Source organism: Lolium perenne, chromosome 7 (genome assembly GCF_019359855.2).
Source record: "Lolium perenne isolate Kyuss_39 chromosome 7, Kyuss_2.0, whole genome shotgun sequence".
In the NCBI taxonomy this organism is placed as follows: Eukaryota; Viridiplantae; Streptophyta; class Magnoliopsida; order Poales; family Poaceae; genus Lolium; species Lolium perenne.
Window position 1 is genome coordinate 141,723,373 of NC_067250.2, and position 16,098 is coordinate 141,739,470.

General features: G+C 45.9%; 1 protein-coding gene across 2 annotated transcripts; it reads left to right on the top strand.

Moving 5' to 3' along the window:
• Window positions 1-3,300: 3,300 nt before the first annotated feature.
• On the top strand, window positions 3,301-7,712 carry LOC127318747 (pentatricopeptide repeat-containing protein At2g33680). Of its 2 annotated transcripts, none has more exons than XM_051349227.2 (3): window positions 3,301-5,538; window positions 7,167-7,365; window positions 7,506-7,712. In XM_051349227.2, exon 1 carries the CDS (start codon window positions 3,301-3,303, stop codon window positions 5,512-5,514), a length of 2,214 nt encoding a protein of 737 aa, XP_051205187.1. In that variant the 3' UTR covers window positions 5,515-5,538; window positions 7,167-7,365; window positions 7,506-7,712. The 2 variants fall into 2 exon arrangements, with proteins under 2 accessions (XP_051205187.1, XP_051205189.1); XM_051349229.2 differs by having other exon boundaries at window positions 7,509-7,712.
• Window positions 7,713-16,098: the final 8,386 nt, after the last annotated feature.

The window sequence follows — 16,098 nt, forward strand, 5'->3', positions numbered from 1 at the left end:
GGAATGGCTGTCGGTCCTCTATACTACCTAGACGAGAACAGGGAGGCAGCAGTTTTCTGCGGTGTCCAGTTATATGTATGTGATTCAACACTGCGATTTTGGAGGCATAGTGTGACATGGTTTATGTTGAGAACGAACTGTTGTAGTACAACATTTCTTCTTTTGATCCTGTAAGCAGGAATGTACCAAGCAAAATAATGCAGATGACGGAAGTTTTCCATCTGTTCCAGCATTAGCGCTGTCATGTTCAGTGTATATGTTTTGAATCACTATACATGCTATTGCTAGAAAATGGACATATGCTACTCGAAGATCAAACTCATGAAAAGGTCAAGAGTCGCGATTTGCCGAAAGGATTTCTTGATCAGCACTGTTCGCTGCTTGTATAGTGAGGAGCTGTGTGGCAATATTGGTGAGAATTTCCAGAATTTGTTCCGCACGTTCCAGCTGGTTGTTGAGATGATGCGCTGCAGCTACCCAACCACTAGGAGGGTGATTGGTTGCCTGCATCCATTTTTTTGGTCCCTGGGGCAGGCCCCGAGGGGCATGGCCACGCAAAAACTTCCTCTAGGCCATATTGTGAACTTTGTTTGGTTACCTAGGTGGCCACTTTTTTGACCCTCGACAACTGTTTGGTGATCTGCATAGACATGCTTAGCTGAAAGTTGCTCCCGTCTTTGGTTATCTAGCATGGAGCCGTTGTGGTGACTTCTTCTCAGGAGTGGTGAGGTTACCAAAGCAACAACGAAAACATCAAGAACAATAGATAAGTAAACAACATGCAACATAATTTAGCAGTACTAGCAACTTAGAATGATCGTAGAGTATGGTAAGTTCAGTTGTTGCACGATCCTATACGATTATTTAGCAGCTCCTAATCCCCCTCAATGATCGCTGCTCTCTAGGTGCTTAGGGCACCTGCAAACTACTTCGCAACATGAGTAGTCGAAGACCACCACCTTGTATTCCTTTGCACAGATCTTCTTGAAGAAGAGTAAGTAGTCAATCTTCACGTTGTGAGCTATGGCGAGGATGGCTTTTGCCACTGACTTCCTTGATATTCATTTTCCACTGGCATCATGTGTTGGTATTGACGATCATCTTCCCCGGTACCGGTCCCAGGTATGGCATGAATGCATCTGGATAGAGAGCATCCCAATCACGGGAGCCATCATCACCTTGCAGAAGTGTGTTGGCGACACCTCCTCATTGAAGTGGCCAATAGTGGATGGCTTTCCTGTTGCTCTCTTGTTGGATCCCTCTTCCCAGGAATCTCCATAGGGTCTCCGAGGTGCAACATCTACGAAAAACAAGAACGGTGAGGATATACAACAAAAAAAATCCGAACATGAAGCACACATTTGAACAACATGAGAGTGTACAAGCAATTTGCTTTAGATAATAAGCCGCTGAGTGCAAAGAAATGATTCTATCATGCCAAGGGAAATGCACAAGCAAGATAGGATCGTTCCTTGCACCAATATGGTGCCAAATTTTAATCACCGACTTGAAATACAATTAAATTGTTGCATAATATTTGCATAATACACACTAGTTAGCACGATGAATCTGTATCTACCAAATTGGATGTAGAAACAATGTTGTTCTATGAAACATTAGGTTGATGCAGATCATCTCGTCAAAATTGGAACTGCCAAATTTCAATCATTGGCCTAAGCAAACATAAAATTAGGGCATCGTATAGTATAGTATGAAGGTGCATGGAGCTAGTGAATTAACATATATGCATGACATTTGTCTATGAACACAACACTAGATTTTAGCACCACCCTCTCAATACCAGTTTAATCATTGGCGCAAGCAAACAGAAAATTGGGGCTTCATATCGTAAAGGAGCATTGTCATGGATGGAGCCAGCGAATGAAGGTATATGCATAACATTTGTGTGGATATAACACTAGATTCGGTAGCACCGCCCCTTCAACACCAGTTTAATCATTAGCCTAAGCTAACTGAAAATTGGAACCTCATATAGTAAAAGAGCATTGTCAGGGATGGAGCAAGCGCAATCAAGTTACCAGTTTATATGTGGACATATCGACGCTGGGTTCTGTAGCACCATCCATTTAATACCAGTTTAATCTTTGGCCATACGAAGATCAAAGTGAACCATCTTAAATGCCTCATAAGTTCAGCTATCAATGAACAAACATATCACCAAGTACTAGTATTCGCTAAGATAATCTAACATTTAACAAATGGCATGCAAAACTAATATGGTTGTACATAACACATGTTAAATGCAAATTATCCCATGGACATACCTAGTGCCAAATTTCTAATCACCGACACAAGCAAACAGTAGCCCAAGAACTATAATCGAAATAGTACTTCAATGCGCATGCAACATTAAGTACTCTAATCGAACTAGTACTAAATTTGTGTAAACGAAGAAACCATTAAGCAATGTCACAAAACTAAACACAATCAGAACGGTAATAAGATCAAAGCCTGACCCCATTGCCGAGCCGCGGAAGATCGAAGATGACGGACATCCGAAGTTCTTCCTCACAGATGAAGTTGCGCGGTCGATGTTGACGCGATGGAGATGGGGGAGATGGGGAGAAGCGGAGATGGAAGGATCTATTTGCTGCAAGTCTTCGCATCGCCGCCGACAAATAAATCGCCGATGATATTGGGGGGAGTGAGACGAGGAAGAGTAAGAGGAAATGAGTGGGTGGTGAGAGGATTTTATGGCCCATGTTGCCATGTTTCAAAACCGACGTAGTGTCTCGCGCTTCTTCCCCATGCGTGCAAGGGAGTTCTCCCTCTGTGCTCCATGGTGCATGGTTCTAGGGAAATCGTTGATTCGAACTTTACCGCTAGGCCTAGCCCTAGACTGCTTTGACGCGCGCTGACAACGACACAGAGGGAGCACAGCAGTCGGCCTTTTTTTTCTCCCTAGGGCCAGTTTCGAAGACGTGTAGGCATCCAATCACGCTCTAGGCTACTACTCCTTTGGTTATGTATATGAGTGTGCTGTAGAATATGATCCTTTTGCATTTTTTAAAAAAATTCATAAATATGAATGATGTAATCTGATAAATATTTGAGTTTTGCATCTTTATGTAGCTCAAAATATAAATTTAATTAAGATTCGGCACGTTTGTAGGATATATATAATTAAGTACATGTAAACTACAATTTTATAACTCATAGGCATCATTTAAGAACTTCTAAAAATAAAAATAAAGGATCACACGAGATCAGACCCAGGAATCTTGCTCCTACCGTAGAGACAAAACCTAGACAAGTGAGAACGTCTCCATCCGTCATGCCATGGCAGGCGCGGCGCCCTCTTCCTCCGCGCGCCACATATCCCACACGCAATTCGTCGAGCACCTCCGCCGTGCCGCCCGCGCCCGCGACGGCGAGCCCCTCCACGCCTGGGCGCTCAAGTCCGGCGCCGCCGCCCACACGCCCGTCTCCAACTCCCTCATCACCTTCTACTCCTCCCTCCCGCGCCCCCTCCTCCCGGCGGCATTCGCCGTCTTCGCCGACATCCCGGACTCCACCCGGGACGTTGCTTCATGGAACTCCCTCATCAACCCGCTCTCCCGCCACCGCCCCCACGCCGCGCTCTCCCACTTCCGCTCCATGCTCTCCTCCTCCGCCGGCGCCATCCTCCCTTCGCCGCACTCTTTCGCCGCGGCCTTCACTGCAGCGGCGCGCGCGCGGTCCGTGTCCGCGGGAGCCGCCGCCCACGCTCTCGCCTGCAAGCTCCCCTCGGCCAGCTCAAACGTGTTCGTGTCCACCGCTCTGGTCAACATGTACTGCAAGCTGGACCTCGCCGCTGACGCCCGGAGGGTGTTCGACGAAATGCCCGAGCGGAACGGGGTGTCCTGGTCAGCCATGCTGGCGGGCTACGCCGCGGGAAAGTGCTCCCAGGAGGCCTTTGAGCTCTTCCGGCTGATGCTCGGGGAGTGCCCGTCGGAGAAAAACGAGTTTGTGGCCACGGCGATCCTCAGCGCGGTTAGTGTGCCGCTGGGTTTGCCCATGGGGATACAGCTGCACGGGCTGGTCGTCAAGGATGGGTTTGGTGGGTTCGTGACCGTTGAGAACTCGCTTGTCACGATGTATGCCAAGGCCGCGTGTATGGATGCAGCGTTCCGTGTGTTTGAGTCGGCCAAGGAGAGGGAGTCGGTCACCTGGTCAGCGATGATCACCGGTTACGCACAGAATGGGGATGCAGAAAGAGCAGTCACTATGTTCTCGAACATGCATGCTGCAGGGTTCTCACCGAACGAGTTCACATTTGTTGGGGCGCTCAATGGGTGTAGTGATATACGAGCGTTGGTGGCAGGGAAACAGGCGCATGGTTTGATCGTGAAGCTCGGCCATGAGGCCCAGATATATGTGAAGAGCGCGCTGGTTGACATGTACGCCAAGTGTGGTTGCATTGGTGATGCAAGGGTAGGCTTTGATCAGTTGTATGAGGTTGACATTGTCCTCTGGACGGCAATGGTTACCGGGCATGTGCAGAACGGAGAGCACGAGGAAGCCCTGAGCCTGTACTCCAGGATGGACAAAGAGGGAATCATTCCCAGCAACTTGACTATAGTTAGCGGTCTTAGAGCTTGTGCTAGCATTGCAGCGTTGGAGCCAGGGAAGCAGCTGCACACTCAAATCCTCAAGTTCGGGTTTGATCTGGGCACTTCTGTCGGGTGCGCCTTGTCCACAATGTATTCGAAATGCGGGAACCTTGAAGATAGCTTGGCTGTCTTCAGAAGGATGCCCAGCAGGGATGTAATTGCATGGAACTCGATCATTGGTGGGTTTTCGCATAATGGGTGTGGCAATGGCGCGCTGGACCTGTTTGAGGAGATGAAGCTAGAGGGCACTGCTCCTGACCATGTAACATTCATTAATGTACTCTGGGCTTGCAGTCATATGGGCCTAGTTCACAGAGGATGGATTTATTTTAGGTCAATGACCAAGGACTATGGTTTAACTTCTAGACTGGATCACTACTCGTGCATGGTTGATATGCTTAGCCGGGCAGGGATGCTAACAGAAGCAAAGGATTTCATAGAGTCAATTACTATTGACCACGGAACTTATTTGTGGGGTATAGTACTAGGAGCATGTCGTAGAATGCGGGATTTCGACATTGGAGCATATGCAGGTGAACGACTGATGGAATTAGGTAGCGAGGACTCATCAGCATATATATTGTTGTCAAACATCTATGCTGCCCAGAGAAAATGGAATGATGTTGAGCGAGTGCGACATCTGATGAAACTTCGGGGAGTTAGCAAAGATCCAGGATGCAGTTGGGTTGAGCTTAATAGCCGAGTTCATGTGTTTGTTGTTGGGGAACAGCAGCATCCTGAGGCGGAAAATATAAATGTGGAGTTGAGAAGGTTAGCTAAACACATGAAGGACGAAGGTTACTGCCCAACATCTAAATTTTCATGGGACGAGGAACCAAACACACTGGAAGAATTTCACGACGAAGATCAATTAGAGCTGGAATTAGTATCAGCATTTTAGCTGATATCCTAAACTGCAAGAACAGTAAGGACATGGACTGTTTCTAAAATTCTAGTAGAATTTAGAAAATAAAATTAAACAATAACTGTTGTGGGAAATACTGTGCTAGTATTTATGTTGGATATATCTTGTGCAAATGAAACTTGCTATTTCTATGCATCATCATTAAATGGGAGTTTAGGATATCAGCACTATATCTGATATCCTAAAGACCTAAACTACAAGAACAGTAAGAACGTTGACAGTTTCTGCAGTTCTACTAGAATTAGGAAAATAAAGGCAAACAATAATTGTTGTGAGAAATACTGTGCTGCTCCCTCCATCCCGTAATATAAGGTGTTATTGCAACCAATTACAACCTATATTGGTTGTAATAACATCTTATAGTACAGGATGAAGGAGTGGTATTTATGTGGGATATATGTTGTGCAAATGAAAGTTGTTGCATCATTGTCAAAATGGTACTCCCTCCGTTTCAAAATATAAGGCATATTTTGTTTGCTCTCACCAAGCCTTTGACTAACAATTAGTCTATTAGAATGTACTTTACTTGACATAAAATTGGTATCATTGTATTCATATTCAAAAATACTTTACTTGTGATTATGATTTCTATCACATGTCACATATTAAATGTGTAATTCTTGGTCATAGCCTCAGTCAAAGGAAACGAAATAAGCCTTATATTTAGGGAACAGAGGTAGTAACTATTATGGGACTTGACTTGCGTTTAAATGTTAGTGCCATTAGAAATAATTCAAATTTATGAATCCAATTGTCCTGTTGTGGAAGTGCATAAGTGCTGTTTGATATGAAATTGTTGTCTCTTTACATTATATTTAAGCCCTTCTTTTCAGATTTCATAGGTTTGAATCTCTTTTTAATTTGGATAAAACCAAATGACGATACTCGAAGATGTGAAGTATCACTACTACTACCTCTGACCATAAATAAATGTCAGAAGTTTGTCTAAATTTGGATGTATCTAGACACCTTTTAGTGTATAGATACATTCAAATTTGGACAAATCTTTGACATCTTTTTTTAGGCGGAGGGAGTAGTAAAATTGAACTGATACACAACTACACTTTTAATTCATTCCGTACTAATAATCCTTTTGAGCAAGCACCGCGTAAGCTTGTAATTTAGATTCTATCTTTGGACAACACAATGTATTCTGTCCTTACATCATTCTTTGTTCTGCCCATGCATGTTGTAAAAGTTAGTTCCTATCTCACTCTGTACATTGTATTCTGTCCTTAGATCATTCTTTGCTCATGCATGTTAGAAAATTTAATCCCTATCTTTGCACGATACAATGTGTTATGTCCTCAGATCATTCTTTGTTTCGCGTGTTCATGTTACCAAAGTTAATCCTTTTATACATGCCAACATGTGACAAAGAAATGCTAATTAGAATGCCGCTACTATGATACAGACTTGGCAAGAATTTTCTGATTGCATGTAAAAGAATTCTGATCTATTTGATTACTATGAAAAGAAAATTCAGGCCTTTGCAACTTCGCTAGAATCCCGTTACAAACCTGGGTCTGCTTCATTGTTGTATCAAATGCTTAGTGTTTCTATTTCTTTTAGAGCTGTCCTCCTATCACCATGCACTTACAGTCATGTGTTCATAACTTGATATGCAGATATAGAACCAGCAATGAATACAGATCGGTGCTGCAGCCATTTCTACATGTTTGATGAGACTGGGGTATGTCCCAGTGTAAGGAATAACAATTCATAAACAATGTTCTACTCCCTCCGTTCCGATTTAATTGACGCGAGGAACTACCTGCCTACTCGTCCGCGCGGAACACCACTGGCGTCGATTAAAACGGAACCGAGGTAGTACTTTAGAATGCACATTTTTCTGCTTTTATCAGATGGCATATCTTCATCCATTGAAAAATGTATCATTCTGAATACATGAAGTGTTATGTGCTGCCATGGCTGAAGAATGATGACGATTGTTTGATTTGTTACAGAAGGAAAGACTTCATATTGACGGCATGAAATCAACTTGCAGACCATAGGATAGTGTGCTATTTTTCAGTGGTTCAATTCCTTATCGGTACGGTGCTCAAAGCAAGATGACACCGGTACAATTTTTTCTGTGCCACATGCTGCAGAGAAATGTGACGGGACTTTGCACAGTGATTTCCTTATCCACATGATATAACTGCCTCTCTAAAGCAAGAATGTTGAAGATTGTATTGGTTCAGAAGGACAATTGTGCAGCTTCACGTTGCAGTTTAGACATGTTAGAAAATTTAATGAAAATAGCAACATTATAACGGGATACGGAAAATGAAACCTGTGACCGATTTGGTCAAACAGATAGATCTTTGCCAGAAGCTGAGGCAATCAGGCGTTAGTTGACATACCACTTGATCAATACATGACGGAAGATTTTGTCAGAATTCGTCAGTCTTCAGGTTCCAGAACAGTGTTTTCGCTTCTGCTTGTCACGACTGACAGATGATAAATATATGGCAGCGTTACAAGTGGGTTCTTATGGTTGAAGTCAGAAGGCTGCACCTTATAACCTGGAACCGGATCTGGTGAACTGATTTGTACAACAAGAGAAACTCTCCTTCGTCGCCATGTGCCTCGCCGAAGATGCGCCGCCTCCGTGCGGCGAAAAAATGCGCTGGCCACGAGCCGAATTGGCCGGTGCCATTGAGCACGCACATAGATCGGTCGGGACAGTGATTCGTAGGAGTCGACCGGAATCGGCATATATTTTTACGGCCGGGCTTGTTTGCGGTGTCTGTTCGGGTCCTTTTTTTTCGCCAAAACCTCACGGGCCATGTCTATTTGCTGTATCTGCTAGAGATGCTGTAAGATTAATTCCACACTTGATCACTGGTGTACTGAAGGTGCTGTGAGTTGTTAGTTCTTTTTTTTAAGGGAGGGAAAAAGAAAAGTGAGTTGTCAGTTCTTGATTGGACTTGAACCAGCTTTCCTGCCTCTGAACAAAGACGAGGTTCACTTCAGTCAGCGGATACTAGGAAAACTGCAGTGATGTTTTCAGCATGTGCTGTTTTGACCGGTCAGTCAAATTGCTCCTACGCGCGTGTGTATAGACTACACGCGGATGATTCCAGCATGCATGGTTGAGCTGTTTTCTACTAATGGCCCAAGAAAAGGGAAGCTTCCCATTTCACTCAACTGATTAGGACATGCCCAATGATAATGCTATTTGCTTCTTGGACAGGAAGTTTGTGTTTTGTGCTGACTTGACCAGAGTTGATTCACCGTGGTCGCCAAGCAAGCAGAAGCACCCACAGTTTTTACCTCACACTGGGTGCGTGCTATATAATGCCCCGGCTGTGGCTGCAACTTGATCAGTACACAGAGAACACCGATCTCAAGAAATTTGATTCAACCCTTCACAGTGGTCATGGGAAGCCATAAGAAGTCCGGCTCTGGTTTCTGGTCGGTTGTGGTATCTTGGTTCGCGTGCTTTGGCTCACCCAAGGCCACGAGCACCGGTGGCCATGTTGGGTACGATCCAGCCGGCGGGATGATCGGGGCGGCCAAACATTTCTCCAGTGCCCACAAGATCAACTTTGGTAGTTAATGTATAACATGCTTGTGCATAGCCAGATTACATTTCTGTCGTCTTCTACAAAAGATTGTAGCTTTAGCTTCTGTAAATAGTAAAAGTGCAACATTAAGCATTTTAAGATTTATATGTAAATAACATTTTAGTTTATTTTTAGCTTCTGTAAATAGTAACGTTAAACATTTAAGTTTTCTTTTTTGTTGAATATTTGGGTACTCTGAATTTGACATAATGTTCGTTTAACAAACACAAATGCCTTGCGAAATTGCCCGTGCCACTTGGTCATCCAGGTGGCATATGAGAAATATTGCAGCCAAAACTAACAAAGGAATATCTATAAAAAAAATAGCAGGGAAACGTACATTGGCTGATAAAAATTTCCCCAAAGAACAAAACTCAGCCACTCTTCCTGCACACCATTATTCTCCATCTATCTTGTATGGTGCCATGGTTGAAGGCTCATCCCATCATTGGCCTTCTTTGAGACGACGAAAGCTGCCGCTTGAGGCAGACCTTGAAGACCATCACCAATCAGCCTCAGGACTATTAGGGCGAGTTTCACTTGATTGGTTTCCGAATTATCCATTTAAAGGCTGCTTTGTTCATTGATGTGGGGAGTGTGTATTTCAAGGTTCTGATTTTTGGTGGGAGTACGAAGTGAATGATCATGTATTCATGTATGACAAACTACATGTTCTTTTATTTACAGAGAAGAAATGTGAACTCAAATTGGAGCCCCTTAGAGCTTGTACTTCTATATAGAAGTAGTTATATAACTGAGGTTCCGGATGCCATGTCCGACAGATGCAGTGGGCAGAACATTCCATTATCATTGAAGAAGAAATAGAGAACTGGAGAAGATGGAGAAAATGTTTGTATGCGTGGTGCCTTCGCTACTAGAATTACAGATCTACAGGCGTATGATGTTACTCGCAAATTAACTGAATGCATGTCAGTTAGTTCCTTGCCGTATTGTCTAATGTCTGCAGTGACCAATCTGTTATCTTAGCTCTCTAGCGTTTAACTGGAGTGGCCTGCAAGGCTTCTGTCCAATGCTGGACCACGTGGAATTCAGAATGCTCATCACACTTTTCTGCTTTTATCAGATGGCATATCTTCATCCATTGAAAAATGTATCATTCTGGATACATTAGGTGTAATGTGCTGCCATGACTGAAGAATGATGGCGATTGTTTGATTGGTTACAACAGGAAAGACTTCATATTGATGGCATGAAATCATTTGCAGAGAAGTGTGCTAGTATGTTTCAGTGATTCATTCCTTATCCACAAGCAGCTCAAAGCTAGATGATACCAGTATAGTTGTTTTTCTGTGCCATGTGCTGCAGAGCTACAATATGAAAACGTGATGAGACCTTGCACAGTGATTTCCTTATCCACATGCAGCATAACTGCCTCTCAAAAGCGGGTAGACATTACTGCATGGCGCTGTTTCCATGGAAATTCAGATTGCCCCTTAAGAATGTTGAAGATTGTCTTGGTGTGGCAGGACAATTGTGTACCCTCACAGTGCAGTTTAGACATGTGGAAAAAATCAGGGAAATAGCAACTACGGGATAGTACATAGAATTAAACCGGTGAGTGGTTTGGTTAAACAGATATATCTCTTGCCACATGCTGAGGTAATTAGGAGTGAGTCGACATACCATTTGGCGTCTTATGTTAATGGAATTGTGCTAAACAGGACTCTTTCAGAGGATGAATGTAGATTCAGCTGTCAGTTCTGTTGCAGAATGGTGCTCTGTGGCGATGGAACTTGATCAGACACATGAACTGCATCTGGATGAAGGCTGATCAAGCTCATCCCAGGCAACACCATGCTCGACGAGCTGCCGCTAGATATCAGGTTTGTATGTGCTGGACTTAGGCTTCGCCAAGGTGACTTATGAACATGGCCCTGGGAAACTAATGTATAATAAGCAGCCACCAAGGCACCAAGCTGCTCAACCAATGAACTGAGCATATCCTCCACAGTACCAAATCTAAAACTGAAGTGCTGAACTAGCTTCCTAAGTCTTCCAAATTCTAAGATCTATCCCGCACTTGATCACTGATGTACTGAAGTTGCCGTGAGTTGTTAGTTCTTGATTGGACTTGAACCAGCTTTCCTGCCTCTGAACAAAAATGAGGTTCACTTCAGTCAGCGGATACTAGGGATACTGTAGTGATGTTTCATCCGGAATTACGCATGTGGTGTTTTGACCGGTCAGTTAAATTGCTCCTACGGGCGTGTGTATAAACAACACACGCTTACGATTCCAGCATGCATGATTGAGATGTTTTCTATGAGTTGCCCAAGCAAGGGAAGCTTCCCGTTCCACTTAACTGACTAAGACATTCCCAGTGACAATATCTTTTCTTCTTGGCCAGTAAGTCCATGACTAATTTGACAATCCAGGGCTAGTTCACCGTGGTCGCCAAGCAAGCAGAAGGACTTACAGTCTTTACCTCGCACTGGATGTGTGCTATATAATGCCCTGGCTGTGGCTGCAACTTGACCAGTACACAGAGAACACCGATCTCAAGAAATTTGATTCAACCCTTCACAGTGGTCATGGAAAGCCATAAGAAGTCCGGCTCTGGTTTCTGGTCGGCTGTGGTATCTTGGTTCGCGTGCTTTGGCTCACCCATGGCCACGAGCACCGGTGGCCATGCTGGGTACGATCCAGCCGGCGGGATGGTCGGGGCAGCCAAACATTTCTCGAGTGCCCACAAGATCAACTTTGGTAGTTAATGTATAAAATGCTTGTACATAGCAAGATTACTTTTTCGTCGTCTTCTGCAAAGAGATTGTAGCTTTAGCTTCTGTAAATAGTAAATTGCAACATTAAGCATTTTAAGCTTTATATGTAAATAATATTTTAGTTTTCTTTTTTAGCTTCTGTAAATAGTAACATTAAAATTTAAGAATTCTGTCTGTTGAATATTTGGGTACTTTAAATTTCACGCAATGTTCGATTACCAAACATAAATGTTTGGCGGAACAGCCCATGCCCCTTGCTCATGCAGGTGGCATATGACAAATATTGGAGCCATAATCAACAAGAAAATTGTTAGATGTATATATTGTATAGTGTTTTTCCCATATGTTAGGGGGCTTCCTGCATATTTGCACATGTACCTGTACTATATATTGTGGTCTTTGGCCCCTGGTAATACAACAAGTCTATTACCCTAACATGGTATCAGAGCCAGGTTCTCGAGTTCGAATCCTGACTTTCACAATTTATTCTAAAAATTATCTCCTCTCCTCGCAACCGCCGCCGCCCGCCCCGGCCCTCTGCCGCCGCCTCTTTGCCTCTGACTCTACACGTGTTGACTTGTCTTCTCGTCTTCCCGTCACACGTGAGACAGTGAGAGGGGGTGTTGAAGTGTATAAGTAGATTGCCTAGCACTTTCCATCAGTTCGGACTTTTGGTTCAATTGGCTGGTGCATGAAGCTTAACATGGTATCAGAGCCGCCCCGTCCCGCCTTCGGCCGCCACCCGCCAGCTCTCCTGCCCGCCTGCCGCTAGGCTCGCCCGCCCGCCGCCAGGCCGGCCCCGCCTCAGCCTCTACCATCGCCCCGGTCTTCCTCGTCTGGCCTCCTGCCCGTCAGGTGCTGCTGTTTCGATCGGGTGTTGCCCGATCTAGTTCTCGTCTGGAAAAAAATTATGTCTTCCTCGTCGGGCTATCTTGCGATTCCTCGCTGCCCGTTGATTTTTGATGTCCTGATTTCGGCTTCTTCATGCGCGTCCACATGCGCGGTCTTCGTCTTTGGGGTGTGCTTTGGCGAGGTCCTTTGTCCGCCGCGCCCCACTGCTCCTACGGCGCCTATTCCACCGACACCTGTTGCCCTTGCCCCCGATGCTACTCAGGAGGTCAAGGATGCAGCCAAGAGTGCTGATGACACTACTCTGGCTGAATATGACTGGAAGGTTCAGGAGTATTCTACTGCTGTTGCGACGTACCGGCTTGATCTGACTGACTACACTCAGTGGATAGATGAGGATGCTCGTGCTGCTGCTGTTCTCACTTCCAGTGTTCTGCCTCAGTATGATGTTGAGTTCATGGGTCTTCCCACTATTGCTGCTCAGTGGGCTTTTCTTCGTCAGCGCTATCAGCCATCTGGGGATGCTCTTTACCTGTCTGTGGTTCGCCAGGAGCATGCTCTTTATCAGCCGTCTGGGGATGCTCTTTACATGTCTGTGGTTCGCCAGGAGCATGCTCTTCAGCAGGGGTGATTCCACTATTTGTGAGTTCTATACTCAAAGTGATGCTATCTGGCGTCAGCTTGATTCTCTCCGTACAGCTCTGTGTGCCACCTGTCCTTGTTGTCTTACTGTGCGCGCGGATCTGGAGTTTCAGCGCGTCTTTGAGTTCTTGTCGAGGCTCCGCAAGGAGTTTGAGCCTCGCCGTGCCTAGCTGCTTGCTCGTGGTCGTGTTCCGCTCTCCGAGGTCCTGTCTGAGCTTCGTGCTGAGGAGACTCGTCTTCGTGGTGCTGGTCTTCTTGAGGTTCCCTTTGTACTTGTTGCTCGTGGTCCTCCTGTGCCGTCTGCTCATGGTCCTCCTGTGCCGTCGGCTTCGCTGCGGTCTCCAGTACAGCCGATACTCTCTACTCCTCCGGTCCAGGGCCAGAGTCAGCCTCAGCAGCCTTGTGGTATGACAACACCTGCTCTTCCTCCCTGCTCCTACTGTGGCAAGCCTGGCCACGATGTCTCTAGCTGCTGGAGGAGGGATCCCAGTTTACGACAGCAGTATCATGCTCGTAAGCAGGCTGGCTCTTCAGGATCTTTTGCAGTTTCACTGTCTGATCACGACATTATCCGTGGTCTTCGTGGTCTGCTCGCTATTACAGGTTCCTCCTCGACGGGTACTGCTGGTTCTGTGTCTGGCTCTTCTGGCACCGCGCGACCACCATCTTCTACACAGTCAGGTACGTCATCCCCGTGGTATCTGGATTCTGGAGCTTCTTTTCATATGACTTCTGCGTCTTCTATTCTTTCTGCTCTTCGCTCTCTTATTTATCATGTCCGTGTTATCACGGCTGATGGTACCTCTCTTTCTGTTTCCAGTCGAGGCACCCTCTCTACTCCCTCTTTCTCTGTTCCTGACGTTTCTCATGTTCCTAGTCTTAAGATGAACCTTTTTTCTGCTAGTCAGCTTACTGATTTGGTTGTCGCGTCATTCTTAACGCTGATTCTTGTGCTGTTCAGGATCACCGTACACAGGCCCTGGTTGGAGCTGGCCCTCGCAGCCTTGAGTCTCTGGGGCTATGGGAGTTAGACTGGCTTCGCGTTCCATCCGCTGACACTTCTTCTGCCAGTTCTCCTGCGGTTGCTGCTTCCGTCACTGGCTCTTTTCAGCAGTGACATCATCGGCTGGGTCACCTTTGTGGCTCCCGTTTATCGTCATTAGTCCGTCGTGGTCTTCTGGGCCTGTCTCAGGAGATGTGTCTTTAAATTGTCAGGGTTGTAGGTTAGGCAAACAAATTCAGCTTCCCTATCCCACTAGTGTGTCTGTATCTCAGCGACCTTTTGATTTAGTTTAGTCAGATGTTTGGGGTCGGGCTCCCTTTGCTTCAAAAGGGGGCCATCAATACTATAGTTTACTCATTGATGATTTTTCACGGTACACCTGGTTGTTTTTTATGCGCTCTCGCAGTGAGGTGCTCTCTATTTATCAGCGCTTTGCGGCCATGGTTCGTACTCAGTATTCCACGCCTATTCGTGTGTTTTGTGCTGATTCTGCAGGTGAGTATATCTCGTGGTGTCCTTGCTGAGCAGGGCACCCTCGCTCAGTTCTCGTGTCCCGGCGCCCATGCTCAAAATGGTGTCGCCGAGCGTAAGCATCGTCATATTATTGAGACTACCCGTGCTATGATGATTGCTTCCTCTCTTCCGCCGCAGTTCTGGGCTGAGGTCGTCGCTACGTCAACTTACCTCATTAACATTCAGCCTTCTGCTGCCCTTCAAGGTGGCATTCCTCTCGAGCGTCTCTCTGGTAGTTCTCTAGACTACTCGACTCTTCGTTTATTTGGTTGTGTTTGCTATGTTCTCCTACCTCCTCGCGAGCGCACCAAACTAAACGCTCAGTCTATTGAGTGTGTTTTTCTCGGATACAGTGATGAGCATAAGGGCTATCGTTGTTGGGACCCCGTTGGTCGTCGGATGCGCATCTCTCGTGATGTCACGTTTGATGAGACGCGTCCCTTCTATCCTCGCCCCACCTCTGGTACTTACCCGGTGGATGATATATCTTTTCTTCTATTTCCTGATGCACCTCTCACTGTCCCTTCTCCTCGACCTCTTAGTTTTGATGCGCCCCCTTCGATCTCGGCGCCATCATTTCCTCCGTCTAGTTCCCCTAGTTCTCCTCGTTCTCCGGCTTCGGACCCTTCCTCTGATGTTCCTTCTTCCTCTTCTTCTGATGAGTCGTCTTCTGCTGATGAGCTTCCCTTTTCCCTGCCTGTTCGTCAGCGTCATGCTCCAGACCGTTACTCTCCTAGTCAGTATGGTCTCTCTGTCGTCTTCGAGCTGACTTCCTATCGGGATGCCGAGCGTCATCCTGAATGGCAGCTTGCCATGGCTGAGGAGATCGCTGCGCTTGAGCGCACTGGCACCTGGGATCTTGTTTCTCCCCCTTCTGGTGTTCGTCCTATCACGTGTAAGTGGGTCTATAAAATTAAGACCCGCTCTGATGGATCTCTTGAGCGCTATAAAGCGCGTCTTGTGGTTCGTGGCTTTCAGCAGGAACACGACCGTGACTATGATGAGACTTTTTCCCCTGTGGCTCATATGACCACTGTGCATACTCTTCTTGATGTCGCTTCTGTTCGACGCTGGTCTGTGTCCCAGCTTGATGTTCAGAACGCTTTTCTTCACAGTGAGTTGAATGAGGAGGTTTACATGCAGCCTCCTCCTGGGTATTCTGTTCCCGATGGGATGGTTTGTCGCCTTAGGCATTCTCTTTGTGGCCTGAAATAGGCCCCTTGTGCATGGTTTGAGCGCT